This window comes from Stigmatopora argus, chromosome 1 (assembly GCF_051989625.1).
Source record: "Stigmatopora argus isolate UIUO_Sarg chromosome 1, RoL_Sarg_1.0, whole genome shotgun sequence".
In the NCBI taxonomy this organism is placed as follows: Eukaryota; Metazoa; Chordata; class Actinopteri; order Syngnathiformes; family Syngnathidae; genus Stigmatopora; species Stigmatopora argus.
Window position 1 is genome coordinate 12,882,781 of NC_135387.1, and position 17,499 is coordinate 12,900,279.

Here is a 17,499-nt window from a genome sequence, read left to right on the forward strand (position 1 = left end):
TCAATTGCCTGCAAATGTCAAATGGCTTACAGGCAAAGAGGTTGGGCATTTTATTTTTCTTTAATGTTAATCGAGTGTCTTTGGAAATAAAGTCAATGTTTACAGTGATTACTTTTCAATGCTTTTAAGAGCTTTCAATGGGGAATATAATTCAAACACCTGTTTTGGGGCCATTTACATACAGTCAACTTGTAGAACTTGAGTGACTTTGATGCGTAGGCCTTAGCAGGACTTTTATTAGGCCAATCATTCCGTGACAGGCAGTCGATTTACGTCTTCTATAAACAGATTTAATTTAAAAAACAACAACAACAGAAAAATTGTGAATGCAGTCCTTGCAGTTCAAATGGAATGGGCACCTGTCACCTTTTATGGCAGTGAATGAGTTAAGATATTTTATACAGAGGGTGTCCAGAAAATGCACTTAGGGTTTATCTTCTCATTACTTAGATTATTTTAGAATAGACTAATACGTATTCACATCCAACCTAACTGTATGTTGCTCATTCTTATGTTATAATGAATACAGAATGTTGCAGGTTTGTTAAAAAATGATTATTCATGTGTATTATTGATAATCTTTTTAAACACTTTGGGAAGAAAACAGTGAATCACAATAAAATATATTTGTTATCCACTCTTTTTATCTGTTTGTATTTTTGTAGGAGTGTTTAAATACCTTTTTGCAAAAAAGGAACATTATCTGAATGTGCTACAAAAGACAGGAAATCTCATGCAGAAAGATGTGCAATGGTTTAAGACAATGTTCCAACAGTTTTGTCATTTTTTATTATTTTACAGCAGAAAGAATATAAAGCATTCAGAAAACATCTTCCATATTTAAGGGCATTTCAAAATGTTTTGCATGGCTTCAGCAGCTGAAATCACTTTTTTTGTTTTTAAAACATATCCATCGAGTCAGTGACGCTTGTACATGCACAGTTTACAAAAATAAAAGCTACAAACGAGAAGGAAAGGAGGGGCAAAAAAAAAGAAGCAGAACGCAAAAACACATTAGGGGAACCAAGGTTAGCCGAAACATTTGAGGGTGGGAGGAAAATTCACATAACATGGGAGGACAGAGAAAGAGCGCTATAGAGGAGCGGAAAGTAGATCTAACACTAGTTCATCACATGCAAAGTGTTGAGAACCCGGAGCTTTCTATTAAAGTAGGGCCTTTTTTTTTCTTCTCGCTTGGACATTGATGAAAACGTGCAGTTGGGTTATAGGGTGCCATATAATTTCTCTCCCTAAACTACTGAGTGCTTGTCTTTGCATAAGAGTCAGTCAACTACGTGTGCCCAGTCATTTGAAACGAATGTCTCTTTTATTGCTCTGCTGACGAGTAGAGGATGTAGTGAGAGTATGTTATCCTGACGTGTATCTACTGTACCTCTCTCTGGGTGGGTGTGGGGGGACAGTGGAGTTAAAGAAGAGGAGGAAAGGTAGATGCTGAAATGTCATTCTGTCTATAAGGCAGACTTAGGCCACAGAGCTTCTCTCATGCTAATCTGTTGGGCACAATGATTGGACAAGCCTGTAAAATAATATTGACCAAAATGAAATAATTGTTTATTTCTCCTCTCCATTTTGGCACCCTGAGTAAAACACGGACGGGAGATGAAACAGGAGCGCAACACTGCTCGCTGACCTGTACGACGGCACTGTCTTTTTTACTCACACTCACAATCCTCTCATTTCCATTTTGGAACACAGACTCAATTGGAAGGAATGGCAAATATAAATTAAAAGAGAAAAAAAGAGGCTGCTTTCAAACTGTCCCCGTGCTTTGCCATGAAAATATTAGTAGCTACCGTTTAGACGACTTCTCCAGCCGCTTGCCTTCCTGCGGCACGTCAACCCATTGTTCACCGTATCACCGAGCCTGTTTGTCAATCATCTGTCAGTTCTACTGATTCTAGGAAAGAAAGCATGCATCAGGTGCACTTCTATCACCCAGTTAACTATTTTACCCATGCAAGCATAATAAATCCCCCTCCTTTTAGCGGCTGTGCATTGGCCATGCTTTCCACCTGAGGGTGGAATTGCACTGCAACAAACTGCAGTAGTGGCATTAGAAAATGGGATTCAGGGAGGCTGTGCTACGCAGAAAGAAAGGCAGAAAGAGAAGATGAGTTTTCCATGCTTTTTGCATGGACACAGGTGTGATAAGGAAATATTACAGAACCAGAAATGAACATACACGTGCATTTTTTTTTCTCACTGTGCACCATGAAATCTGACAATTCCTTTCCGGTTCCAGGTCAATTGGGATTAACAAAAATACTTGCTGAATTATGAGAAGATATATATATATATATGTACATATATTTTTTTTTACCAAAGACACATTTTCACGATATTCTTCAATTCAAAGTTCAAAAGGTAAATGAAGAGAACGTGTATATTTATTGAAAAGTTGCCAATCAACTAGGGGCAAATTATGGTTTCTTGCCTTACCCAAGGGCAATTCAACAGTGAGCAGTAGTAGCTAGAAGAATCGAACCGCTGACCCTTCATTCCCAGGACAGCTCGAGTTACTAACTGCGTCATGGGCATACATTAGATTATAATGTCATTATTATGACAGACATGTACTGTAGATGCAACATCTTTGAAGAAATGCCTGTGTATAATCACAGTCAAATCAAAAGAAATTGGCCAAAATTTATAATAAGAAACGTGGAGATGCACAAATCTGGTTAACCTTTGGGTGCAATTTCCAGATGCATTAAGGTGCCACGTTCATGTGGTTTAAAAATTAGAGGCAATCAAACACGGTGGGAGTGTCAAACCAGGAAAAAGACAGCTCTTCTGTAATCTCTGTGTCCCAGAGATGAACGATAAATGGGGTTTGGTCTGAAATATGTACATCATCCAAAACAACAAAAGACCGTGTCAAGATGCTGCCTGAAGTTGGGCAAAGTCATAATCCACAGGGAATCAGACAATTTTCCAACATGACATGAAAGGCCAGTAACTCAGGCAGATGCTACTATTCCAAAAGGACACCCACTGTTTTTGTCATTTGGGAAAACACTATACCCTAAATTCCGCCCAATATCGCTGCACCTTGTATGGCAACATTACCACCGCCTATGTGAAATTGGAGGACACAAGGGCATGGTATACGGGGGGTGGTAGCATCATATTGTGAGGTTGCTTGCTTCAACAGAAACTGGTGCATTTGACAAAATAAAGGCCATCATGGGGGAAACGTGGAAATATTAACACAATATCTTAAGGAAGGGAGGCTGAGCAAGTCTCGGCAAAAATGGGTCTTCACATTGAAAACGACCAAAAGCATATCACAAAGTGACATTTAGGGTTAAAAAAAAAATCTGGATTACCCATGATAAGGTCCTGATCTCAATCCTTTAATAATTAAAGCGCAAATCTGAAAATGCCTAAGTGAGAAATGTGTCATAAGAAATAGGCTTTATGACGACAGGTCTTTCAAATGGCAAAATGGGTCAAAATTTCTGGTATATTTGTTTTGAGAAGCTTGTGGAAGGATGCCCAAAATGTTTGACGAAAGACAGAGAATTTAAGGACATTATTACAAAGGTCGATGAAGTATAACTTCTGACTTCGAGGAATATACGTGAAATTATTTTTTAATATTCATACTTCAAATAAAAATATTGCGGCATTTAGCACATGATTTTGCTAATCCTAATTGATGCAAAACACAAGGAGCTTTGTTTTCATGTTGGACAGTGAGAAAAGAAAAAGTACATTTCTTTTTAAATAGCACATGTGATCATCTATATTCAATTGTAGCTGTGGTCAATGGAGGGTAACAATGTAAGCCTGTTTTTGACTACAATAAACCAAACGAAGCATTTCAAAATTGGCGCAAAGTAGAGTAAATAGGCACTTTTAACATAAACACGGACAAAACAGTAATTAGAGTGGTTTAAACACAAAACATCTACTTTGCCAAATTACCGTTGAAGAAACAGTGATATGAAAAATACACCTAAAGTTTTTCCAGTTTTGTACAAATTCTGAGTGAATTGTTAATATTCAATTATGGATAAAGTAAAAGTAGCACCTTTGGCTGTTTGACAAAGAAACACAGTCGTGCACTGTATGCTACATGTGTTACAGCTTGAAATATTGACTTTTTTTTTTACACAGCATAAGATCACTTTGGATCTGGCAGCCTTGATCAAGAATGAAGTACTGAATGAGGGTGACGTCATCATGTAATACAATGCACAGCACATTTCACAATCTGGTTGATGGAGATGAAAGAACTTACCTGATCAAGGCTGCCATTTACAATCTTGACTTATCACATTCCTTTTGGAGATAGATAGAGAGAGAGCAAGAGAGAGTGAGACAGAGAGAGAGAGTCAGAAAGAGAGAGAGAGGGAAAAGACTTGGATACTGAGTGATAGAGTTTACATAACGCTTTCTTAAATATGACTGCTTCTTAAAAATGTGCACTGTTGTTGTTCTTGTGGTCATCAGTCAGATGTAATTTTGAGAGAGTGACTATATTTCCCTGTCAGCCTAGCAAAATTATTTTCCCAAGCGGTGTAGCGTTCACATTTCGCGGCACCAATGGCAATGGATTCTGGATAGCTCAACATGAATACATGGGAAAAGACAGTAAACGGTTGTTCTAGGGTGATTTTTTTTTACAGACATCTAACTCTACAAATAGTATTTTTTCATTTCATATGGCATTTTTAACATGCTTTAGCAAAATGTTCATTTTTGTTTTTATTTTTATTTTTTAGGAACAATCAAAATAAAATACTCTTAAGAGTGAAATTGTTTTCATTTTACAGAGCATAGCCACTACTGCTTTGTTGTGTCTTCCACCTACCAGCCTTGGCTCTTCTCACTTTACATGCACATAACTCATTTTTATCCCCGTTATATACACTATGTACAAACAATACATCTGTACTTATTAGGCATTCAAAGAAAACTATACAAATATTAGTTTTTGTCCTGTACCTCTTTTTTGGCCCATTTTTTAATGAATAAAATAATATATATTCTAAAATACAATCCCCTCTGGGTAAATGTGTCATTATTATTGACATTTTTTTTATTCCTACGTGCTTTCAGCCTTCTTTATATACAGAAATGTTTGCTCAATTCTCAAAAATATGGATTTGTCAAACCCCTATTTTGGGACAATCTTGGGGATCCTTTGAAGAATCTCTAAGATGTCAAGGCAATGTATGTGATCTTTGCCTCAAAAACCCTCACAGGCTCTGAAGTTCATTGAAAAAAAAAAACAAGCGTAACCTGACCATCAACCCGACCACCCGTTGCAACGAAAAACAGGCAAAAGTTTGGAACAAAGACAATGAAGACTTAGCCTGCCGCCAAAAGAAGCAGACCATAAAACACACGAGCAAAGACCTTTCTTAGCCATAAGTCATGCATTTTTTTTAGGTTGGATTTTACAACATAGAACCTGGAAATTAATCACTGATACGTCAAACATGAAGGGAGGAACAGCATGAAACAAATTCAAGCCATAACGTGACAACAGGCAACTGTTTGCTCCTCCGACTACATTCAGTTTTAACTTCATCTGTGTAGGACGGGGAAGAGTATTGTAGATCGCGTTGAGCTGACTTGATTAAGGTGTGTGTTATCCATGTAGCCTGATGTTAACGGTATGGAATAAAAAAAAAAAAATCCATGATCGGAGGAATTGATCAGTCACTTAAAAATATCCTGTAATACAATTAAGAGTCTTCCCGCACGGTGTCTTTATTTTGTGTCAGCAGCAGCCATGATTTACCTTTAGATTTTTGATCCATTGTCTTCTTCCTTCATTGTTCAAAATCACGTCCGAGAAAAAAAATGCCATGTAGCTGAACTGTGTGCAATACCCACCCCTAAAGGTTTGTAATGCCATGGTAGAAGTTGCAAGTCTCCAAATGTAAGTGATGTATTGGGGAGTGGTGAAATTGTACTTTTTACTAATATCTTGGGTCCAAAAGGGGGGTGGGGGAGAAGAGTTATTAGAGGAGTGATGTCACATTGTGAGGGGGGGATTCTGTGTGGCCTCATGTTCCCTGGCCCTTTTCAATTCTTTCACCCTGGAACACACAGTGGAAAAAAATACATAAACTTGAAATATTGCTAACATGAGTTTGAAATTAAATGACAAAATATGAAAGGCGGCACCACCAGGAAGTATGACAGCTCTGTGAAAGGAAGTGCTGGTCAATACAACATCAATTTACATTCAAAGCATGAAAATGCAAGTAAGGCATTAACGTCCAACTGTATCAAAATGCACACTGTGTATTTTCGTATTACTTTTCTTGTTATTATTAAAATCTACAGTATTATCACTGCGTGTGTGTGCACTAGCACCCCCTACACACACGCATAATATATACTACGTATATATAAATATACATATAGTATATGGGAAAACAGTGATGCCTTGAGATATACAAATATAATTTACATTTATGACTCTAAATATTCAAATGATGTCTTCCTTTATAGATCTTTTGGCTGAAATTCCACTGAGAACCAGAAAATACTGGAAGTTATAACAGCTATAAAAGAACAATGTAAACAGAAGGTCAGCCTCACCATAGTTTTGGTAAAGCTTATTGAATGCCCTAATGCATTTTAATCCTGATTTTAATGAATGCAAACAGCTATATCTTATTTTTTTTTATAATGAACAGCTGGACCAAAACTATCAACCACCTTTTAAGAGCATTTGTTTAACACGGTTAACTTCTAACTCAAGGCACCTTAGTCATTTTATTGTTCAAAATGTGGCGCAAGTTCACTGAAATGACTATTTTGTTGATCACTCATTAGAAACCTTAATTTTATACAAAGTAAACAAAGACAGCATGTAAAATGTTTCTATTTCCTATGTATGTTTTTATAATAACATAGCAACACAATCGGTGGTGGATCTGACCTGTTTAAATGGATTGGACATTTATCACCGTTAATGGCAAAGAATGAGTTGATTTATCTTGCCTAACGCAAACCGCACTGAAGCCCAACAATGTGTTCAAACCGTCGCTCATGATGACCATGCAGATTCAGCTTCTCTCTGCTTCTTTTTCACTGTGACATTTACGTGCATGTGTGTAGCCTGTGTGTGTCTGCGCTGCATTCTGTCATGCTCCGCTGGTGAACTCTCTGGAGGTAAGAATCCATTACTGTTCTCCCACTGGGTAGATGAATCATTGCTTTTTTTTCCCCGCTCCTTGTGACCTACATGATTTCTTGCTGGTCTGACCTATTAGACAATATGTAACAGACTGTCATCTAGTACAGGATGCTGCACAATTCTGCCTGCTCAGTTGTGCATGTAGCAAATGTTGTCCAGTGATTGAATTACAAAGGTGGATTTGAATGGTTTCCTCCTTTAATTTGCCACCCCACATTTTCAACTTTTAACAGTTTGGGGCTTTCAATTACAAGTCTGTCAAGCAGTAAGAAGCAAATCACACAGCCAGCTGGTAAAACACAAATACAATTCGACAAAACAACAGCATGCCTTCAGGCCTAGAGTTGTCGACACTTGACATGCAGCAAAGTGATATGTGATTGAAAGACGCATCACCGCGCACTCTCAAACTGTCTTTCTGTGTGCACTGCCTCAACTGATATAAAACAATGTTTCAATGAGAGGGGGGCAAAGGCCTGTTGCACCGTTTCTGTTAGTTTGACACGTCTGGCACTGACTGGGAGCTTTTCAGCACACCTGTGGCTCCAGCTGGCAGCCCTCATGCAAGCAGGCATCAAGCAAAAGTGATGGAGGACGAGGTTGGGTTGGAAGAGAGACACGAAAGAGAGAAAGCAAAGGAGAAAATGAGCGCGAGAAGAGAGGGAATGCAAAGGCTGAGAGGGCAGGAGATAGTTGTATTATTAAAGAGCAATAGATAGAGAGAAGAGGAGGCACGAATTGAGTTGCTGAAGCAGCACTCACCCGCTTGAACAGTCTATGGTCCATCAAGGGGCTTGGCATAAACAGCAAAACAATACCAGACAGCTATTAGCACACAGTAGGCACTCTTAAGGAGGAGTGCTAGGACAAGTGTGTGTGTATGTGTATGTGTCAGTTTGCGTGATTACAGTGAAAGAGAGAAGGGCACCTTCTAACCACATCCAACCAAAAGTAATGCATGTTAAAAAAAGACTAGCAATGGTAAAAGTCATGAAACTAAAAGTCTAGTTGATTTGATTTGCTCAGTCACACAGTGACAGAAAGCAATAAGAGGGGTTGCAAATGTCGTGTGGGGTCTACCTGTGGCGGCATCGACGCAGAAACCTCATGATCTTCCTGGCAGCTTGATCCTGTCTCTTAGTGAGCAGACTTCCCCTGGAGGATAGCACACAAAAGGTGGAGACAATATCATTGGGGTGAAATGGAAGAAATGGGGAGACACAAGAAACAGATTTTATCCTATGGAAGAAAGCTACCCAGGGCACATTATGAGTCTCAAACTAATCCAGTAACTAGAGACAGGCCTCTTCATTGAATTTCTACCTCAATTTCAGGGCAGCAGTGCCACCATGGTGGTGAGGCCTGAGTCTACTTGAGTCCCTGTAGCTGCGGTAGTATTGCTGAATGAGCACAGCGGCCCTCCTGCTCTGTTGGAACTTCTTCTTCTCATGATAGCTGCGGAATTTACTCTGGATAAGGATGGCGGCCTGCGTCATCTTCTTATAAAGTGCATACTGCAAGTAAGAATGCGAATGGAAAATATTATGCTGAGTCAAAAATGGGGTGCTTTTGTAAAGTGGTGGCTGTAAGGAAGTTTACCTTCAAAGCTATCCATGTAAGCTTGTTTGAGGAAAAAATACAAAACAAAATAATTGAAACAGATTTTGTATTTGTAACACTACGCAAGTGGGAAAACAAGTACAGTCGTACCTCTACTTATGAAATTGATTGGTTCCAGAACTTTTTTCGTAACTTGAAAATGTCATAAGTAGAGGTGTACATGATATGTAAATTCTCTAATTTGTTCCACGGTCCTCACACAACTACCAACTAAAACCATTAAAATTGATCAATCTGTCGCAATTTTGTTTGAAAGATGTGAGGAAACACACAAAAATGAGAGAAAATTATAAGAAAATTATGTATTAAAGTCTTAAAATGAATTTAATGGCCAAAAATCCCTGTGAAAATGTACCCTGCGCCGCTGAAATAGTTCTCTCTGGGGCCGTTATTGGGAGACGTAATACTCGTGTTTGTTTTCCAGATGGCGGCAAGAGCCCGTTCTACCAGGGCCGAAAGCCGTCCACTTTGTAGTACTAGACATTCATTTTAAACTTTTACGGGTACCCTGTGTGTGTGAAAATATGTGCTGCGTTGCATTTGTACGGGTTTTAATCGCTTAATAAGGGGAATTGCAATCATTAATGAGGGGAGCATTTAGCCGAGGTGGACAGGTATGTGAGAGAGAATCTTGAAACATGGACAGTGGTTGTTGTGAGACAGCCAATCGAATTGATTTGAATGCTTTTATCATTATATGAGAAAGAATGAGAGCGATGAATTGAGAGCTCAGTAGAGTGTAGTGATGTTCTAAAGTGAGAATCAATGCATCCGCGACAATGTTTTCAAAATAAAATAATGGATAAGGAAATGCATTTACTTCTTGGGGGATTTTGTAACTTTAATCTTTTTCGTATCTCGAGTCACTCATTTGCAATGAAAAAATGTCGTAACCTGAAAATTTGGTACCTAGAGGCACTCGTAAGTAGAGGTATGAATGTATAGGTGAACCTCAATTTTGAAAAAATGTACCCTTTTTTTGTTTTGTTATTTTTTTTTCTCCTCTGTGTTTTTGCATAGTGCAAATTGGTCAACACCCAACTTCGAGAATTTTAATTGCGGCACACAGTCTCTCATGTCTTCAAATTATGCACCTTGGCAGTCAATATGCATGAGTGACATTATTCAGTTGTTTATTGGAATCATTTTGTTGTGTTATTGAGTGCTACTCTTCAATAATTTTCCATGGGCGAAATTTACCAGAACTTAAATAAAGAAGCCCAGAAGCCACGGTAAATTCAGAAAAGATCAGGTAGAAATATACAGAATATTGTATTTTCTTTCCGATGTCAGGAAAAGATGAATTGGTTTTAGATTTTTCAACAGGAAAGAATGTTGTAGTTTTTTTCCAGGCAGATTTATCACAAAAAATAGGTTCCATCCATCCATCTTACCTGTTTGTATTTCTTGTAACAACGCTGAATAACAGCAGCAGCTACTTCTTGTTGTTCTCGAAGCGGTCGTCCCTGTTGAAGAGCAGGATGGGTGAGAAGCCAAATATTAACCTACTATTTGCCACCTTCAGTTCAAGTGGCTTGGTCCAGTCTCTTTGAGTCTCCATGAGGTGAACGCCACCTGAGCCTGTGTCCAGTCTCGATGAAGAAGGTACGCGCCAAAGATGATGAAGAAAAGACAGTTGATCATATTGAAGAAAGTAAGACAAAGAATTGGGGGGAGCTGCTTAAGTATCTGGTTAACAACAAGCAGCAGGCGCCATTTATCAAACAGAGCAGAGAAAGCTTTACCACCAGGAGGAGCAATATGGAGGGCAATGCAAAACAACATGCTTTGCTCAAGCAATCGTCTCATGCTGAGATCACAGTGACATTTTCGTTTATGTGGTCATGTGTACTTTAGCAAAGGGAGAAAACAACAACAACACAGACTGTGACCAATGCATTGCCACACAAAAATATGACCTCTACTGCAGAAGTCACACTGCCCCACAAGTTTGGGAGCAAATGAAGGCAAACCCATCGATGTTTCTCCAAAAGGGCTACATTTATTCGCTTTCCACTGCACATTATACAGAATCTGAGGTGAGGGGCGGGCCTGTACCTTGTACTTGCGGAAGGCAGTCTGAACTAGACGGGCAGCTTCGTACAGTTCTCTTTGTTCTGGATCGGAGAGAGTCAGCTGGGCCAGGTCTCTCTCCACCTTGCTGTTGGAAGCATGGATGAACTCACTCCAGTCTGCCGGAGATGGGAGTGTGGGCCTCTCCAAGGCTACCTCTGCCAGTGGGGAACCTCCTGGACTCAGGTTGGTGTTGGACGATGGAGTCAAGGGTTCATTATATAGAGACCTGTGGGAAAGAAAGGGACCTGGGGTTTCACCGTGTGTTTCACAGTAGTAAAGTCTGTCTGGCCCTGCTTTTCTCTAAAATTCCAAGTTGAAAACCAATCTAATGACTAACAGATTCCTATAGATGACAGCGTTTATTCGTTTGATCAGAGAGTTGCTAACACATTGGATGTTGGGTGAGTTAAAACCTTACACTCGAGCCTTTGCATAATATGCATACTCGTACTCTGTTTATACAGTAAGCATTTAGTAGATTATACAAAATGCTTATATACACAGAGTATGAGTCAGTGTAAGATGAAGTGTGACAATGTATTGGAATTGTGATATAGTCTCTACGACAGTGGCCGCCACTAATGGGACTAGATGTCCAATTCAATTTGACTAGAAGGTGGGCGAATGAACACCATTCATTCGGTTTAAATTAATTGGATGTCTAGCCTGTTGATTTTGAGTCACAGTTTATTCATGTTTTGGACATTCCTGGGTCACTTCCTTTTCAGTACACCAAAATGTTTTTAATTTTCCATTTCAAATATCAAGATGAGGGACTCAGCTTTTTGAGACCCAATGCAAGACCTGATCATCAGTCTTTCTTCATAGAGAAAAACATATTTTCGGAGAAACAATAATTAATCAAATAAACTTTGTGCCTATGTTACGTTGAAGAAATATAATCTAAATCTACAATTGTACTTCATTTGGTTAGACAAACATGAAATAACATCTCTAAACAATCCATTCACTCCAAATGAAAATGTTTCATATGTCTTTAAGGAATCACTTTTTGTCAGAGCAATTATGGCAATAACATCAGTGGCAGCAGAATGATGTGGTGAACTTATACTATTGAAATAATGTTAAATTAAACACTGGAGTGGCAGTTAATGTGCTCGTTAATACTACTATTCCTTTCAAAAATCTACAGTGGCTAATCTAAGAAAGACCTACTCAAGGTCATTCCTTACCGCAGGTGTAGGAGGCTGGGAAGTTGCTCCACATCTCCCAGGTAGTTGGCCAGCCAGTTCATGGTGTTGTTGACCGTTGATGTGTCTACTGGCAAAGAGTCGGTAGCAGTAAAGTGCTCCCTCTTGATTCTCTCTGGTGTTGCCTCAATGATGTGCTCAGCCAGAGACATCATATTTGCCTGTTTGATTGAGACAAATGTGTATGACTATGCATTGACGCAGAAAGACAATCTATGTACCTGGGATCAAATTGATCACAAATTACCAAAAAAAACGACAACAACATGAATTGTGCCGACTTTCTGATATAAAATTGTCATTCCGCTCAACGTGCCTTCAAGGCGAGGTGCGAATCTAAGTGGGAGCCTGGCGGTGGAGCCAGACCCAGGAGTCTAGTATTTTTGTGTGCAAATAGGTCACAGGTGTGTGAGGGCAGTGTAATAGATTGTATAAGTGTCACCACCCAACACAGGAGATATACTATTCATCTCACCTGTAGGTCATCCATCTGTGCGAGACAGTCGTGATTTTCCAGATCATCCCGATAGGACAGCATTTCCGCCTCAGCCATGTTTCTATCTGCCATGACCAGCATGCCGAGCTGTTCCCGCTGGCGTAATCGGGCAACAAGCTTTTCTTTGCCTAAGCTTCCGCTTCCGCCGACACCTGGCCCCTTCCTCCCCACGTTGCTACTGGAGAAACTCTCCCGGGTGGTCCATCTGGCTGTCCCCGTGCTACCGCCTATTGAAAGACCCTTGTCTGAGCTTTCGGAGGATTGGCTCTTGGGGCTAGAGGACAGCTTGTGTAGCTGCTGCTGCTCCAGGCTCAGAGGAACGGACATGGCTTTGTCGGGCCGCGTCTGGAAGTGCTGTGGGTTGGGTTTATGCTTCTTAGCGAGTGGTAGGTCTCTTTGACCCTCACTAGTGTAGTAGCTGGAAGGTTCTGACCTGGGCCTGCGCAAGTCTGTAAAACACATTAGATGTCACGGTTAGCTGGAGCAATTCAGAGAAATTGATCAATCTGACAGTTGACATATTTTAACGGCATTACTGTGGTTTTATAAAACTTGAAAGCTTGAGATACAAGTGTTTTAATTTAAAGTAACAATTTCAATTTCAAACCACATCTCAAAGAGCCAGTGTAGAAAAAGAGCTACGAGCCTGGATTGTGGCTGGTGTTGCTGGATGTGGTTGTCGTTGTAGCGGAACCTCCTCTCTTGCCACTAGGTGTGACTACACCCTCATTGGCCCAACTGAGCATCCAGCTGTCTGTCGTGGGGGTGTCGGGAGCCGGAGAGAAAGACATGCGAGTTGTAGGAGTTAGAGCAGACGGCTGTTGCTCTTCCCGTTGTAGTTGCTCCAGACACTCAGCCAGTTTGGTGTGGCCACGGGAGCGGGCGATGGAAAGGGGTAGACGGCCCAGAGAATCAGGAATTGCCAGTGCCCGTCGATCCCATTTATATAGGACCACTGCTGCCTCCAGATGACCCAGTGCACAAGCCCACATCTTGCATAATTGTGGAAAAGTAGAAAAGACACACAGATGTTTTATCACGTGTAAATAAAACATGACGGTAAATTGAGGGCTTGCGGTAAACAGCACAATTAGCAATACTCAAGCTATCATAAAAATACTGGGCATTCTTACCAAAGGTGTGCAGGAGAAGTGATCCACATTCAGAGGGTCCACTTCCAACTCCAAATCAATGCTATCAGCATGCTTAGTGCTGGAATGGAGACAAAGAAAAATGCATTTATCTACAAAGCTGATTGTAAACCACATCACCAGGGTATTGTCAGTATTTTGCACCCACCGCCATTTGATGAGCGTCTGGATGAGGGTAGCATAGCCCTGGCCTGCAGCCAGGTGCAGGAGCGTCATGCCTCGGAAAGTTTTGGAGTGGATTAGATGTTTGGACTTAGCCCAGCATGCTCGGCTCATCATCTTCTCACAAACTACCACGACACGGCTCTCAAAGGAGCTGCTGGGCTGTGTTGGGCCCAATCCACACTGCCAAACACACAAGATAGGGTTTCTTTTAAAACTTTTTTTAACATTCACTTCTGACAAAACAATGAATGCGTTACATTCTTTATGGTAGGAAACACATCATCCCAAAGCTTTAAACACAATACAGCAATTATCTGCCTGTTCTTTACTTGTCGTCTTGTCCACATTAGGTAATGTATCACACATTTTGCTATTGCTCTGTAATAACTTGTTATAGTTATTTTCAGAGAGGCCAGTATAATTAAAATGAAGAATTGGTGTCTGAGAACAGAAAAATGCTCCGTACATGTAAGCATTTAGTTTTTGTGGTCAAACATTGTTATTGCATATCTCTACTAGTACCCTAAAAGCTAAATGGGCCTGACTTCAAGGACATCTGTGTACAAACCTTCTTCAGTTCACCCCAGAGACTTTCATTAGCTTCTTTTTTGTTTTTGTTCTGGCTGTGCTTGGGCTATTCAAAAACATTTATTTTGGGATGTTTGCCTAAGGTTCTGATCATGTAGAGGTCAACTCCCTCTTCATCTTCAGACATCTGATTGTTTCAGGCCAACATTCACTCAAAAAATGCTGGGCTGAAGAAAACACGCCCAAATCATGAAGCCCCCACCATCATGTTTAAAAAAGGGGTATACTTTTCTTCTGGTAATTAACATCCATTATGTCTGTGTCCGATATGTAACGGATACATTTACAAGTATAGTATGTCCCTTAGAAACAAAACACAAACACACGCTATTTATATCAGCCTCGTAGTAGTTGTATTTGTGCTATATGAAATGCCCGAGGAGATATTTACCTGTGTTTGGCTGTTGTTGTCTCCCACTCCGCCGCCCCCACTGACCCCCCCTCCTCCACCAGTTCCTCCCGTTCCTCCTCCAGCTCCACCACTTCCAGCACTGCTCTGCTGCTGGTGGCTGGCCATCTCGGCCATCCTCCTCTCCATCTGCTCCAAGCGCTCCAGGATAGACATTCTGAACTGGTTATCTAGGAAATGCAGTGGGACACAAAAGAACACCACTTATCCAACGAATTAATGCATGTGTTCACAGTCGCACCTGCGCACCCAACCTTGTAACATGACAAGATAAATGATCACACTGTAGGCACCAAATGTGTTTCTCTGAGGCCCTTGAACCATAACCATCAAACATTTGTGACACATAACCCATAAATCACAAGGTCCCTCTTCCAACAATTACATACCGTGTTCAATCATCATTAATCGGAATAAGACATGACTGTCAACAACGCCATCAATCATTAACCTCATCCTAGCGAGACAATTTGCCAAAATGCAGTTCCAACATTTATCAATTGCCTATAAGGGGCTCCCATCATTAATCTGCTTTCTCTAGTTCTGCTCCCTCCAACACATACCAAGAAGGTTAACAAGTTGAGCAAAGACGTGAAATTGGCCGCCCCTTTACACACAGGGCACACAGGACTGCAAGGAGCATGCGAGTGAAGGCCTCTCCACTTGATTAAATGCAAGCCATTAAAGCCAAAGAGTCCCAACTCCCCACTCCCCTTCCATAAGCTGACTCCATACAAGGGATAAGAGGGGACATTACCAATCAATCACAACCATATCCAGAGCCCTTGAAGAATCATCCATTCCATACATCAGGATGGAAATGCATTAGCCTTGAGAGTGCTCACATGCAGCTTAGGAGGTGGCTAATATCCTGCAGTTTTCTAAAAGTCAAAAGGTAGGTCTTGGACACCAGCAAATGTGAAACAAATTGAACAAAATTGTTACGTTTCACCAGAATATACAATGAACAGGGGTCATAGGGTTGCAGGCAATTCATGAGAGATCCAAACTGAAGGGGGGGGACCCTTGGGGATGTGTATCTTTGGTCCATGTAATGGGAAAAAAAGCACTGCTTGAACTGTGCAATAACAATACGTGGCTGTCAGGAACAATCTTAAAGGGGTGGTGGGCACTTCATTCAACTATGACTGTTATATACTATTACTTTTGGGCAATTATCATCGTACTACTGCAAAAACATTGCATTGTTCAAGTTTTTTTTTTTTTTAACTTTAACTTGAGTTCATGACTTAACAATGAGGAAAAAACGGTCAAACAAATCAACCACGGCAAAATTCACTGCTGACCGAAAAAGAGGGAAAAAAAGCTTGTCTTAATTTCGCAAAAAAGATCAAAACGATTCCCAAGATACTGTTCAAGATTCGTTAGTCTGACAAAGCATAATGGTATGATGCCGCATTTTTCAGAAAAGGAACATAATATACATTCTTTCAAGCTCTATTAAAAAAAATCTTAAAAGTGAGAATCTCTTCAATAGTTATATAAAATAATTAATAATAATAATTTCAGTCATTGCTGTTAAGTGTAGCCCAACCATTTATGAGGTTTAGAGGGCAATTAATTTTTCACATGGGCTCAGATAGCTCTGAAAAGTGTAGGCTTATCATTTTAAAAAGTAGTTATCTTTAACAGGCTTATTTTCATCTGACATTTAATTAATTTATTCATGTTCAACATCACTTAACATTCTCAGGGTCACGGGGGCTGGAGCCCATCCCATCAAAGGGTGAAAGGCAGACTACCCCCTAAACTGGTCACCAGTCAGTTGTAGGTCAAACAAACAGATAGCCAACCACCGGCAGCCACAATTAAAGTCTCACTCAGTAGGAATCGATTCCACGCTGCCTGCACTGAAGTCAGGTGAATGAACCACGACACCGTCAGTGACTGTCTTCCATTTCTATTTGTTTTGCTCAAACACTGAAGTGGTCAAACTATACAAACAAATGTGAACCTGAAAAGAGGGGAACTTTTTCATGGCACTGTACACATACATACTAAGGTTATGCATTTTATGCAAGGGGTGTGTACACATAGTCCAAGGTAGAATGCATTAGCATTCCCTATTTAGCCACCATGAGGCTGTTTCTGTGGAAACCTGCTGCTGAGCAGTAACTAGGCGACAGGAACATGGCTGTGTGTGTATGGTCTGTCTTCTATTAGCTTATTGATGAAGGGGAGGAGGACTATACACAGGAAAGAAAGGAGGGAGGGAGTGAGGGTCAGGATGGAAGAAAATCTATGAATATTCTTTCCTGTGCTTTATGTAGTAAACACTTTGGCCCACTTGTCTGGATGATGTCAGCTAGGGCCTGATATATTTAAGTGGGGAGTCTTCACAACGCTGTGGCATTTGCCTTTTTGCAACAGTGGTGTCTCTAAAGAACGCTAATGTCAGCCCACAGCATATGTGGTCAAACAAGCAAACATAATGTCAGTGGCTAGGAAATTGCTGCTCTTCGTGACAGCATGCAGCACTGTCTATTACATTCGGGTCGCTACTCTCCTTCCATCTTTGAGAACACCTCCCAGATCAACAGAGCTGCAACAATGCATGTGTTTACAGCATCTCCAGC

General features: G+C 40.5%; 1 protein-coding gene across 19 annotated transcripts in view; it reads right to left on the bottom strand.

The window, feature by feature from the left end:
• Positions 1-766: 766 nt before the first annotated feature.
• Positions 767-17,499, bottom strand: part of camta1a (calmodulin binding transcription activator 1a) — a 286,785-nt gene continuing 270,052 nt past the window's right edge. For 13 of the 19 annotated variants that reach the window (XM_077597899.1, XM_077597908.1, XM_077597870.1 and 10 more), the window contains 13 exons: positions 14,885-15,072; positions 13,889-14,085; positions 13,723-13,801; positions 13,236-13,581; positions 12,569-13,038; positions 12,076-12,254; positions 10,865-11,108; positions 10,201-10,272; positions 8,786-8,806; positions 8,510-8,700; positions 8,267-8,341; positions 7,949-7,979; positions 767-6,077 (listed from right to left, as the gene is read on the bottom strand). In XM_077597899.1, coding sequence (XP_077454025.1) covers positions 6,045-6,077; positions 7,949-7,979; positions 8,267-8,341; positions 8,510-8,700; positions 8,786-8,806; positions 10,201-10,272; positions 10,865-11,108; positions 12,076-12,254; positions 12,569-13,038; positions 13,236-13,581; positions 13,723-13,801; positions 13,889-14,085; positions 14,885-15,072 — 2,126 coding nt within the window. In that variant the 3' untranslated portion in view covers positions 767-6,044. Of the gene's footprint in view, positions 6,078-7,919; positions 7,980-8,266; positions 8,342-8,509; positions 8,701-8,785; positions 8,807-10,200; positions 10,273-10,864; positions 11,109-12,075; positions 12,255-12,568; positions 13,039-13,235; positions 13,582-13,722; positions 13,802-13,888; positions 14,086-14,884; positions 15,073-17,499 lie in introns of all 19 variants that reach the window. The other 6 variants (XM_077597989.1, XM_077597854.1, XM_077597980.1 and 3 more) reach the window with 5 other exon arrangements.